At 42.2% G+C, this 12,850-nt stretch overlaps 1 protein-coding gene across 1 annotated transcript in view; it reads left to right on the top strand.

Moving 5' to 3' along the window:
• The window catches only part of col11a1a (collagen, type XI, alpha 1a), a 72,081-nt gene that overhangs the window by 14,934 nt on the left and 44,297 nt on the right, over positions 1-12,850 (top strand). Inside the window, exons 5-14 of the mRNA XM_075452139.1 lie at positions 1,825-1,947; positions 4,552-4,641; positions 5,723-5,821; positions 7,388-7,672; positions 8,975-9,040; positions 9,242-9,283; positions 9,394-9,456; positions 10,943-11,017; positions 11,142-11,225; positions 12,037-12,093. Of these exons, the coding sequence (XP_075308254.1) occupies positions 1,825-1,947; positions 4,552-4,641; positions 5,723-5,821; positions 7,388-7,672; positions 8,975-9,040; positions 9,242-9,283; positions 9,394-9,456; positions 10,943-11,017; positions 11,142-11,225; positions 12,037-12,093 (984 nt within the window). The remainder of the gene's footprint in view (positions 1-1,824; positions 1,948-4,551; positions 4,642-5,722; positions 5,822-7,387; positions 7,673-8,974; positions 9,041-9,241; positions 9,284-9,393; positions 9,457-10,942; positions 11,018-11,141; positions 11,226-12,036; positions 12,094-12,850) is intronic.

Below are 12,850 nucleotides of genomic sequence, written 5' to 3'. Positions count from 1 at the left end.
AAACCTAAGCACACCCCATGATTAAGTAAAAAGGAAAGAGGATTTGCCTTCTTCCTCATGACTGTATGTAATTGCTGTATGTAATCATACAGCAAGTGACATGCAACTGTAAATGGTTTAAAATCACCTGTCTGCTTCTGCTTCCATGGTGTGGTGTGCAAGTTAATATGCTAAAGTTAATTTTGTTGACATGCATTTCAACAGTAAACATCCTGTCAAGCCATATTTTAGTTTATTCATATTTTATGCATCATCACACAGAATTTTGGGAGTGTTGAAACAGTCTGAGGGCACCTTGGAGATGTTGGCCTCATGCGATGCCCAACATGATGGTGTAATAACTTATAAGCAGAGATGTTGTGACAGGCCATATAATAATGTTCATATTAGGTATAATAGATGAGATCGGTTATTTGGAAATCAGAGCAAGCAGGCAGTTGTTGTTTGAAATGTATTCAAGCTCTAAGTGAAAGTTGTCTTTAAAGTGCTGCTCCATCCACCCAGACACATTCAGGGAGGACTCTGAGCTGTCAAATAAGAAGCTGATGGACGCTTAGTTAAAGAAAGTCTCGAGAGAAAAAAACAGCCTATTCTCCCCATGGGACGTGCCTCAGCACAGAAAGGTTTATGTTTACAGTAAGGGAAAGGTCAAGGTTCCATAGATCTGTTCATTTTTCTTTTTTTTTCCACAAAGATGATAACCCCCCCCCCCCCCCCCCCCTCACCATCCCACACACACACACACACACACACACACACACACACGAACACACTCATTTTACTCGCAAGTTCTAGCTTGCCTAAATTTCTCTTGTGGTTCATGCCAATCCTCTGTTCCGCCCATCAATGTATAGTGTCCCTGCTGACAGTGTATCAGGATTTTACCTTTGGGCTCAGGCATGTCTGTGTGCTCTTCTGCCAAACGCCCCCACCCCCCCAACCAGGGACCTGCCCCCTCACTCCACCTCTTCAGAACCACCATCAGCTGTCTTTGCAGTGCGTATAAAGACTCAAATACCAGTGTGCAGGAACTCAGCTCAGGCAATTACACACTCCAAAGGAAAGAAACATCCACATGCTTTCATTACCATGTTTGCTGTGTGTGCTTTGGTTCAAGGATGGATAACAAAGGAACACATTGCTGGAATGGTGTCAAGCACTGTGGAGTCCTGTTCCTGGAAATAAATATAACATTGTAGTTTGTAGGGGGGGGGGGGGTTCGGTGACTTTTCCAGATGTAATAGATTATTCTACATCATCTGAATATTTTACATCCGAACCAGAAATTGCACACGCAGAGGAGTGAACCTCACCTGAAATGATCAATACATCATGCCGACATGTTTTACAGTCATCGCATCTGTTGGCTTTCACTGTTGAGGTTACTGTACATTGTAACACTCAAACCTTTGCCAGGTACCGCTTTACGATGCATGTTCATTTGTGTTCCTGCGGTTGAACCCAGCAGAAGTGAAAACACTAATTTCCCCTAGCTCGTTTGATAATACGGCTGGCCGTCTGCCAGACTACAAAGTGTCGGATCTCCGAGATCACATCTGTAATTTACGAGTTTCATTTGTGCTACTTTACCCACTGTGTGTGAGTAGGTGAACAAGATGAGGCATGACCCTCCTGTGTTGTTGGCTGATAATAATCTGCTTTCATCACGTCTTGGCAACCATGGGAGTATTCAGTACCAGTACCAATTAAAAGTCTAAATATTGATTTATCTTAAAGTTGCATACTTCGAGGACGACATGTGAGGGAGATGTGTGTCTAAATGACTGTAAACTTGACACATTGCTTTGTGTTTGTTTCCTGCAGGGTGACATCCAGCAGCTCCTGATTGTTGCTGATCCCAAAGCAGCATACGACTACTGTGAACACTACAGCCCAGACTGTGACACGCCTCACAGGGATTCTCTACAGGCGCAGGAGCCAGAGGAGGTCAGCCAACCTGGGAGGGTGGGGGAGGTTCCACAAAGCAACAGTCGAGGCCCCCCGCCCTCCCGAACAACTTAAATTCTGTTTTAGATCGAATGTGTTCAGAGCGTGATTTTTACCCTCGCATTGCTTAATGCTCCCACTTATTGGACATTCAAAGATGCACGTGGCAGGTTTGATTCCCTCAATGGCTTCATTTAGTTTCAGTTTGGAATGTGATTTATTAAATCTCACTCTAGATATTATTAAGAAAATGCCGCGATAGTTGCTTTTGTATCTGTAGCTGCATAAGCAACTATTGGTTTTAAAACAGAGTAATTCACAGCGCACGTGTTCCCAGATACTTCACAGGCTTGAAAACAAAGAAGAACGGCTGTTAGGATTCCACCTGAATGGCAGACCTAACAGAGCGCTAAGTGCTAAGCATTTTTGGGACTGAGTAAAATGACCCATATTGACTTATTATTTGTGCACGTCACTACACAAAATCAGTGGCTGTGTTCGAAACCGCATACTACATACTACATACTTGCAAACTGCATACTTCCATTCTGCATAAGGCATACTGATCGATCAGACAGTATGCATTTACCCAAATGAACTGTCAAAAAAACTTTAAAAAAGGCCTCATTGGAAACATAATGGGGTTCAGGAGACATGGGCTGTGTTCGAAACCGCATACTACATACTACATACTTGCAGTATGCAGAGCGTTTACCCACAATGCATTTCGCTCCTACCCGAGCTGAAATCAGCCGGCCTGAAGCTGATTTTGTTTAAGCTCTAAACTCTGTAAACTTTAGCAACATGTGAAACATTTTCAGGCGAGAAAGTAGTCGTTTAGATCCCCAACGTGTTGAAAATCTGACAAAATACCGGCTATTTACAATTTTGTTCTGACGAATTCAGCGCTACTAAAGCTAGCCAGGGTGTGCAACGTACTTCCGGTTATTTTCACAAAATAAAATACCCGTTGCCTTTTATCATAGGGAAAGCCATTATGATACAATTGGTGCTTTTGTTTTGAAAACAGGAAGTGAACCTACCCTCGTTGTAGCTAGCTTGAAACTGCCGTTTTGACAGGAAATGACGATCAGCGACGTCACGTTACGTTGCATCTTGGGTAGTTTGAGTACGAGTAGTAACCTCATGATGCATACCCAACATTTCGGCGAATCTAGTATGCATCCAGGAACTTCTCGCTTACTCAAACTCGCATACTAACTCAAAAAGTTAGTATGAGTAGTGGGAGTAGTAGGAGAAGTATGCGGTTTTGAACACAGCCAGTATTTAAAGTGGCGCACATTTAGCCACACCCCAATCACTGAGGACACAGCAGGTGTTTTTCATCAGCTGTCAAAGATAAAATACCTGCAGTGACGCCGCTGATTGGTGCAGTGTTTGGCGGATATGTGTCGACTTTGTCTTACTTCCAAAGTTATATCGAGAGCAGCTGGTAGTGTCAGCTAACCTTTCATTCTGCCCTCTTCCTGTGTTCTTTTATGTAACAATGCAGTGTATAAAAGCTTATTAACCCTGAGCCATTACTTACAATTCTTATGAATGCGAGCAGAAGTTAAGGACAGACGATCCATTTGAACTCCTTCTGTATTTAAACGAGTCTGCATCAGAGTTAAGTTAGACTCTTTCAACTTGCCAACAAAAGAAGTCATTTCTGACACAAAGTAGCAGATAAACTGTCACCCTGCTGTATTTGCTTTACTTATTTACTTGTTATACCTAATTTGTCAAATGCCTCAAGCATTTTGAACCATTTAAGCGCGTTTTTTTTTTTAATCGGATGTCTTGTCCTTGTGAAAGCTGAAGAGACTTCTGTCTTCTGATTTCCTCGATCACCACAGATCTTAATGCCTCTGAAATACAGAGGTATTTGCAGCTGAACTTGAACTGTGCAATTTACATGCTTTCAGTGAGAAAGTTCCATGACGATACATCCCTTGAATGCAGCTGGTTATTTGGTGTTTGAGCCGCCCGTGTTGTTTTCCCTTTTTATGAGCTTTTTTAAACAGCCCATCTGCTCATGTGTTTGGCAGTTTAAGACCCACAAAGCAGGTTTCAAAATTGTTTACTCATTTCCTTCACCGCAGTACCACCATTTCCTAATGAATCAACCTTTTTGATTTAGAAACCTTTGAGTCAACGATGACTAAGTTTAGTAGATCAAAATTGTAAAATGTGAGTTAGTTATACATTTCACATTGTGGCGTTATATGATAGTACTGTGTAAACTGTAGCATTTAAAATGTCGCTATTGTATCTGTCCAAGTACTATTGCACTCATAACTTTCTAAACGTTTTTAATACTTCTGCACCGATTAATGTGTCAGTGTTCCATCACAAGGAATACAGATAGAAGCTTCTTATTACATCGACATCTTATTTATTATTTCCAGCATTGTTTGCTGGAAAGGAATAATAGAAAATGATTTGGCCTAAACGGTTTGAACTCGAAGCATCCTGAAGATGATATGTACTGTATGTATCATCTTCCTGTTGACATGACACGCTGTGTCTTCGATGCTTCTGCTAACACTAAAGCCTCCGACTCTCTCTCTCTCCTCTGCTCTCCTCTCTCAACCTCTGCAGTACAATACTGATTTAGATTACTCTCAGTACTATGATTACTCTGAGGGAGCGACAGACATCATTCCAACCGATGATTATTCTGAACCACAGGTAAATGGAAAAAAGGGGGAAAAAAGTCTGTCTTTTGTTCTGTTATGAGTCTTCTCGTCGGTCGTCCATCCCTCCCCTCTGTGCGTTGTGTGTGTTGTCTCAGTGTTGTGTTTTCATACACTCTCAGTGACTCAGTGTCATGATCTCTATTCTTTTTTTTTTTTTTTTTTACAAATTGTTACATTGTTAATCGAGACGTTAAGTTAAGTAAAAAGCAAAAGTTTGAACTACACCACCCCACAGGCAGCAGTCTCAGTCTGCTTGTACTCATGATGTTCACCTGATGGTACGTTCACTGGAGGCTGAAATCTGAGTGTGCATGTCAACACACACAGTGCGTCAAATCCATCTTGTGTCTATTCGCTGCGTCCTCTGGTAATGCCATCTGCTTTAAGTGTGTTTCTGTGTGTTTGTTTGCAAATGCCAAACTGATATGTATATGTGTTCTCAAAACCCTCCTGTGTATCCCACGACCCAATCCTCGACTGCTGCACAGAGCACTTACTGCCCAACTGTCTCACGCTCGGAGGTGCAAGTGGAGCACACGGCGTCTGACAGTTGTGCTGGAAAAAAAACAAACAAAAAAAAACTCTGTACACCAGTCAAGGTCAAATAACTGTTTGTCTTGGTGTTCTTTGTCGCCGTCACCTTTTCCAGAGAAAGAAACGTAGCATCACCATGAAAAAGAAGAGGAGCAGAATATCCCTAAGTAAAACTAAGGCCAAGCCCTTAAAGTTCTTGGCTGCCAAAAAATCACCCGCCAAAATGTATGCCTCTAAGAAGAAGCGACAGATGCCTGGCTACCAGGCCACAGCGCCGGCACGACCCAGGGGCAATTTTAGGGTAAACATTCATCATCGAAAAAAAAAAAAAAAAAAAAAAAAATCAAATCCCATCAAGATCTTCCTGCCCGGAATTTTCGAAGGGAAAATCTGTGATGGCAGACTTAGAGCCCCCTAACCTCTTCTGTCTAGAAGTAGTAGAGTCTGTAGCCAGCTTGAGAGGAACCCTTGTAAATAACCTCCGTTTGGAGCCTTTGTGTTAACCCTGATTCTTCTTTCCTTTTTCCAACATGACTCAGCTAAACAATGTAGAGGGAGATTACAATACAGACAATGACTACGGAACTATAGATGGTACTCAAACTCAGTCCCCCTTTGCCACGATTGGAGCCAACGAGGTAATTTTCTATTTCATTCTTCTCTACTTTTGTAAGCCACTGTTGGGTGCTTTTTGGGAAATGTGAGCCGGGAAGATTTTACCCAAGGAACTACCTGGTATGAGATGACACAGCCATTCAAATGAATTGGTGTGTCTTTTGACCTACTTTAATTCTGGTATATGGCAGAACTGATGGACATGGGAAATCTTTAGAAATGCCTTGTAGCCCCAATGCTCTCGGTCCACTGCATACACCGTGTGGTTCTACGGAGGCCTTTTGTGCCTTTTGTGCTTAGAAAATGATGCAACAGACTTTGTGGAAGTCCTTTGCTGCTATAGACCGTCTCACATTAGGCCCACTGAGACACTCTCTAACTCGCTCTTGGAGCACTGGTTGCTTTGATCATTTATCCGAATTGCTGACAGTTATTTGATGAGATGAAGTTGAGACTCTTGATCAGAAATGACAAATGAAAGTCTTTGATTGTCCACATTTTTTAATGTACAGTCTGGACAGTTAGTGCAGTAGAAGGTTTTTGCTCAGTGTCGGGACATCACTTCCCCCCACTTGTCTAACTTAAAACTCACATAAAGACTTGAGAGTTGGCATGACATGTACTCTTATACAGGATTAAAAGAAGTTAGTGGAAACAGAACCAGTCTCACCCGCAGCCATTGACAAGTTATAGTAGAGCAGATCATCTCTAAAACAGTACATGCCCCATTGTCCATCACATTAAAGCTTGGTTTTTGAGCTCTAGTTCTGCTAATTACCTTGAAAAGATCTATGATCAGCGAGGCTGAAATCTCCTAACAGCCAACCGTGATCATGCTTTTCTTTACTTACCGCAATTACTGACAAATTAGATGTGATTATACAGGATTATATTTCAAATTGACATTTTGGCAGTATGACGTTCTGCCAGTAACAACTGTGTAATTGCATCGACTTTGCCGCGCTCAGAAGGTAAATCCACAGTTATAGAGTTGTGGAGAGTGCATGCAGTTGTAGTACCCGTGCCAGCAACATACAGCGGGCAAACTCATTGGCTATCAAAACATATTCATCAAATTGATTTGTTGACCATAAAATTGATGATGTTATTTGTCTAGACGCACAGGTACTACAAGGTAATGATTGATTGACATTGATGAGCCTGTCTTTCCTCTCTGTATCAGTCACTTATGGCAGCATGATGAGAAAGAAAAGAAGGCTGATGTAGCATCATGTCTGTTCTGACACGTATGACTACCAAACCTTTGACTGTCAGTTGATTATGCTTTCATTCAGCAATGTTGGTAACACTTTAATTATTCCATTTAGTCCGTTTGCTGCTCTGGCCAATACATTGTGCTTTCATCAAGAACACTGTGTTTGTAACAAATCAACTCTGGAGGATTTTCTTCTTCTTTCCTCCTCGATAACGATGAATGAAATAAATAAGGTGTTACCATTCTGCTTATCGTGCTGAATACATTTGTAGTTTGCTTTGGTAACATCTCACAGTAAATGATTTGCTTCAGATGCTTAACTAACATTCCTATTTCCTTGGTTGCCCCTTCTTCGACTGGGTAACATCTGGAGGCGGCGGAGGAGGATTTTGTCGGTGAATTCGCCACCGAGGCCGCCCCCGTTGCTCCAGAACCCTCCGTTGTTCCTGAAACGGTTGATAACTTGGACACTGTTGCAGAGGCATATGACTTTAAGGAGTATGACCTGAAGGAGTATGACTTGGGCGAGGTCGGCGACAGGTTGTATGATTATGGTACATATGATGAGTATGGAGTGGCCCCGTCCAAGCCCCCAACAGCCCACGATGACGAGGTTGGGCCCGGGGTTGCTGCTGAAACCGACGTTTCTGAGAGTACTGTAAGTATTGCACCCTGGCCTGGTGACGGAGGGGGGTGTGCATGGACAGTACGGGTTAGGGCCTCACTCTTTCTCTCAGTGCATGTCTTTCTAGTGGCTTGGCATGGGAAATATGTCATTGACAGGTTGAGTGTGGAGCTGGTAAATGGTGCATCCACTCCTACTTTTCTCTGGTTTGAGATTAGAAAAAGACTTGAGAGCTGCAACAGGGACAGTGCATGCTTCAATGTTTGATTATTCTTTTTCACATCATGACGTGCAACTTTTCAGTCACTCTTCATTTTTTTTCACACGCCTTCTATCCGTGGCCCAACCTACACCTCGCCCATAAATACCCGGCCCACCTAAAGCGCTCCTCCCCACCCACTCCCCTCTCAGCAGTTGAAAAGGATCCCTCCCTCTCCTCTTCTGCTATTTTAACAAGCAGCTTGTCTGTGACATGCACCTTCCTTTGTGCACTGCAGTTATCCAATAAATCATAGAGAGCTGTCTTCACAGTGCACACATGCACACAAACCCGCACACACGCATGCAGTCGTAAAGATGTTAGGGATTTAATCCCTTCCTTTTCCACCTTTAGTGTTGCCCTCACTGATCAGTACTCACAGTTTAATAATTGTGCTACTTTCAGAGTCATGTATCTCTGTTTTATGTTGAGCTATTTTAGGCCCGGGTACCTCTAAATTTACCTACTGTCAGACCGTCACCATTCTCTGCCTGTGCGTTTGGGAACTGTCAGCATGCGAGGTCTTAATTAAACCGATGGGCCTCTTTACTCCCACTCTGCAAAACCGCCAACCAGCACACGGACCAAAAAAAAAGCCCCTCCAAGTCCTTCCCTTCTGACCCCACCCTCACCACCTTCGCAAAGCAGAAGTCTTTTGCCACTACTGATGCAACCGCAGCCGTGTCCAGATGCTGGTCAGGAGTGTTGCACAAAGAATAGGAACCAACATTTTATTTGGCCACCGTTAATTAGCCACACTGCTCAATGGCAATATAATGACAGCATTGCTCCATTTCAAGCAAGTAGAGTAGAGGTTCGTTCTTGCTCTGTAGGACTAACATTTTGCCTGTTCTGTTCCATAATGTGATCTGACTTTGTGTTGTCCATGATTCACCGCCTGTCTATGAAACAAACACGATAGTTACAGTATTGCCATGCTGATCTCTTGACTGAAATTGGATCAAGCATTCACAGAAATAGCTTTTCACTACCTCCTCAATCGTGATCGCTCAATAGGTTTGGAGTGGAACTGCTGGTTAAAGAATGTCACCTCTTCTCTTGCTTTTTAACTTCAGGTCGCCGGTGTCGAAGCAGCCTTCGGCCAGAAGGGTGAAAAGGGCGAGCCGGCCGTGATTGAACCTGTAAGGGTCCACGAAGCGTTGAAGTTATTATCACTGCAGCAGTGCATTCTTACTCTTTCTTTGACTTTTATGAGACCGCACTGAAACGTTTAACTGCGATTTCATTACTGAGCTTACAAAGCACAGTTTGCGTGAGATTGTTTGCAGTACTGCTGCTGCATAGAACAGTGTAGTGTGAAACAATGTGTTTGTATTTTCAAGGGCATGCTGATTGAAGGACCACCAGGACCACCCGGCCCATCCGTGAGTATGAAGTTAAAAAAAATAAAATAAATCAGTGTTTCCCGTTTTATTATTCAAAATTTAATGCGCATGGGATTTTGATGGTCGCTAAATTGGTTTTGTATTTTTAGGGTCTTCCAGGACCTTCAGGCCTACAGGGACCCCCGGGCACTGCTGGAGATTCTGGTGACAGAGTGAGTTGACATTTAGACAAAATAAAGGCAGTCGTTTTCACACACTTGAAACAAAAGAGGATGTGGTTTCTATGATTTACACTCCTGAATAGACATTAGGGAGGAGGAGTTGAGAAAGTTTGTCTGGAGTGTTTTGTAACAGGATATCGGATACTGTAGCAGTCAAAGTATCTATACAAAAAATAACTGCACCAGCCCAATGGTCAGCTTTGATGTTAAGCCATGAAATCTTCACACTTAAACCATAAAAAAAACTGGAAGATGAATAGCATTTGATCAATAATTTTGAATTTATTCAATAATTCAGTTAATCGTAACAATGTTTAACATTGTTAATGCAATTCTACATTTCTGTAAGTTGAGCTCTTGCTAATTCCTGTCATATATTATTATGAACACATTTTATAAATGGAAGAGATGCTTATTTTCCATTTCATTTGTAAAATAACCTGTAAAATATGTGGTATGTTTTTTTTTTTTTTACCTTTGAACTTTTGTCATTCAGGCTATGGATGTGCATCCTAATCTGAAAATGTAAAAGTGGAAAAAAAAAAAGGAAAAAAATGTTATTCATGTTTGCTTTTACCGCTTGGTTGTTAAGCACATATTTTGGGACACATCCTAACATTACTGTCAATATGAATTAGGGCTATAAACACCATTAAGCTCCACAACAATCCTTCGGCTTGACGTGGTCCTTTGAACTTGTACCCCAAGGTTGAGGCTGATCACAGTCTCTGAGAAGTAGTCTCAACAGTGAAGTTTAACACTAGACATTGTTCTTTATTATGGCGTAACTCATAGCATTGGACACGCATACAGTGCAGCTATGATGGTCCAAACTTTTTGGTTTAGTCAAACCAAAGCTCCATTTGAACAAAAGCTCCTTTGAACTGTTTTTGATGGAACTTACACATAAACATACACACACACAGACGTCCCTCTAGATGATTCTGGCCCGCAGAAAGAGATTCCTTGTTTGAGGACAGCAAATCTGCTGGACAGGGAGGGGCTTATATTTACAAGACTAATAAACAGTCCACCTCAAGCGCTGGTCGAGTGTGTTTGGGTTTGTTTGCCTGTGTGTGTTTTTGTGTTTTTGTCTCACCTTCCATATTTCTGTCGCTGCTAACAGCTCGAGAGACAGCTTCGTTTTTATCCCGAACCAAAAGCATCTGGTCGGATTATGGATACTTATGGTTTTATAGTGTGTCCATTTGTCTGCAGTTCGCTCCACATTCTTAAAGTGTTTAAAAAGTAATTACACATATTCAGATCACACATTATATATTTTTTGGGAGATGAGTCACAGAGGAAACGAGCAGTTTTTTTTATAATAAAGATTTAGATACGATAATATATACTTTACATTCATGCCATTAGTTAACAGATTTGTATGTTTTGTTTTTTTTAATGTTCACTGAGGAGCCACTTGCACTCAATGTCTTGGGTTAGGATGATTTTAACAGTTTGCTGGTGTCTTCAGGGTCCTCCTGGTCGCGCTGGTCTACCTGGTGCTGATGGGTTACCAGGGCCTCCTGGTACCATGCTGATGCTGCCTGTAAGTTGTCACACGGCTAAACCGTCTTTGAATAGCAAAATTCTGCAGCCAGGATCATTCCTATGGCAACATAACGTTATGTGTAGATGATAAACCAAACTAACTATCTGTGTGTGTCAAACAGTTCCGTTTCGGTGGGGACGGCGAGAAGGGTCCTGTGGTGTCGGCCCAGGAAGCTCAAGCACAGGCCATCCTTTCCCAGGCCAGAGTAAGTAGACAGGACGCTGTGGGGGGGGGGGAGCCTGCGGACAGACCCCAGCCTCTCTCTTTCTCTGTACACTCAGCTGTAGGGGGAAAGAGGGAGGCACGCTTTGTCAGGGAGAGGAGGGAGGGTTCGTGTTTTGTTTTGCTTGGCTTTGCGAGGCTAAAAGGAAACATGCCGAGTAGGCTGAAGAGCATCGAGATAGAGAAGCCACTTTGAACAGATGCAAACATATGAGAGACTGCTAAAAATACTTTCGAGGCTTTATCTGCGGACGGGCTACACCAACAGGTGTAGAAGAAGTGGCAGCAAGAGGAAATTAGACAAAGTTGTTTATTTCCCATCCTAAATGACACATTTAGTCAACAAAAATGAAATTTGGATAACGATTTGGATTTCATCCACAGAGAATTTGAGCAGAGAGAACAATATGTGCGTAATGTTTAGAGTTGAACAGAACACGTCCGATCTGCATACAGAGACTGTAATGAAGGTTGACAGCAGTTTACCTGAAAAAGAGCAAGGGTCAATATGTCTAAGATCAAACACCGACCAGTCCAAAAAGGCTAAGGTTTCTCCCACAGGATGATGATGAAAAAACCTATTCTTAAATCTTCAAATGCTCCTAAAACTAAGACAAATAGCAAAGAACAGGCAATGCCAACACGTTGCTGCATATGAAACTGAAACCTAAACAGTGGGTTAACACACTTGCTGCATACTGTGAGTTTACAGATGCTCAGCACCTGTTCTTGAAGTAATATTCTTCTCTGAATGGAGTCCGATCTTCACCTTTTTCTGTGTTTCTGCCCTTCAGCTGGCAATGAGGGGACCCCCTGGGCCGATGGGTTTGACTGGCAGATCCGGGCCATTGGTGAGTCTATTTGGTTTACCCATAATAGCCCTTTGTAATAATGACTAATCACATGACATTCAGGCAAAGCTTTCTGTTGCGTGCTTTTCACCAGCACTGCAGAAACGGCACATTTTTAAGAATTCAGTGTTTGAAATCATTTGCAAACATTTACTTTTGTATTTAGTGTTGGTGTTTAAGGTATCATTTCATCTTCAGTTGCTTGTGTTGTTAATATCTTTCAAAGAAAAAGCAGATTCAAACATTAGAAAGTGTGGACACACTACCTGTCTGTTGGGTGTTGTTGCCCAGCCAAACCCCTCCTTTCTTTCCTTGGGCTTGCTGATACATGATCCAGTATTTATCTCCAGGAAAGACCCCGCGAAAGACACAGAGAAACACCCTGTTAAATGTGTTCTTCTCCAACCGAGTACCAAATATAATGATGAGATATTACAGGAATAAGCAAAGAACAGTGGGGGAAATAAGACATTTTTGGCTTTTAGTTGCTGCAGATGCATCCGATTTTTTTTTCATTCTTGACAAGTAACATGTTGAAAACTCTGCTTTTCACACAGTGTATGTCAGGAACACGTGTTTTTTGCACAGATGAACGTCAGTATTTCTGCCCACTGCACATAATCTGTTTTAGTGGCAGAGTGGTGGAACTTGTGGACGAATTTAGCTTCAGATGAATGTGTTCTCCACATGTTAAGCTCAATATCGCCATCTGCTGTTTACTTCCCGTTCATTTGTTCCGAAGCAAACTGTGAGTGTG

The sequence above is a fragment of the Odontesthes bonariensis genome, chromosome 20, assembly GCF_027942865.1.
Source record: "Odontesthes bonariensis isolate fOdoBon6 chromosome 20, fOdoBon6.hap1, whole genome shotgun sequence".
NCBI classification, from domain to species: Eukaryota; Metazoa; Chordata; class Actinopteri; order Atheriniformes; family Atherinopsidae; genus Odontesthes; species Odontesthes bonariensis.
This window is presented reverse-complemented; position numbering and strand designations above follow the sequence as displayed.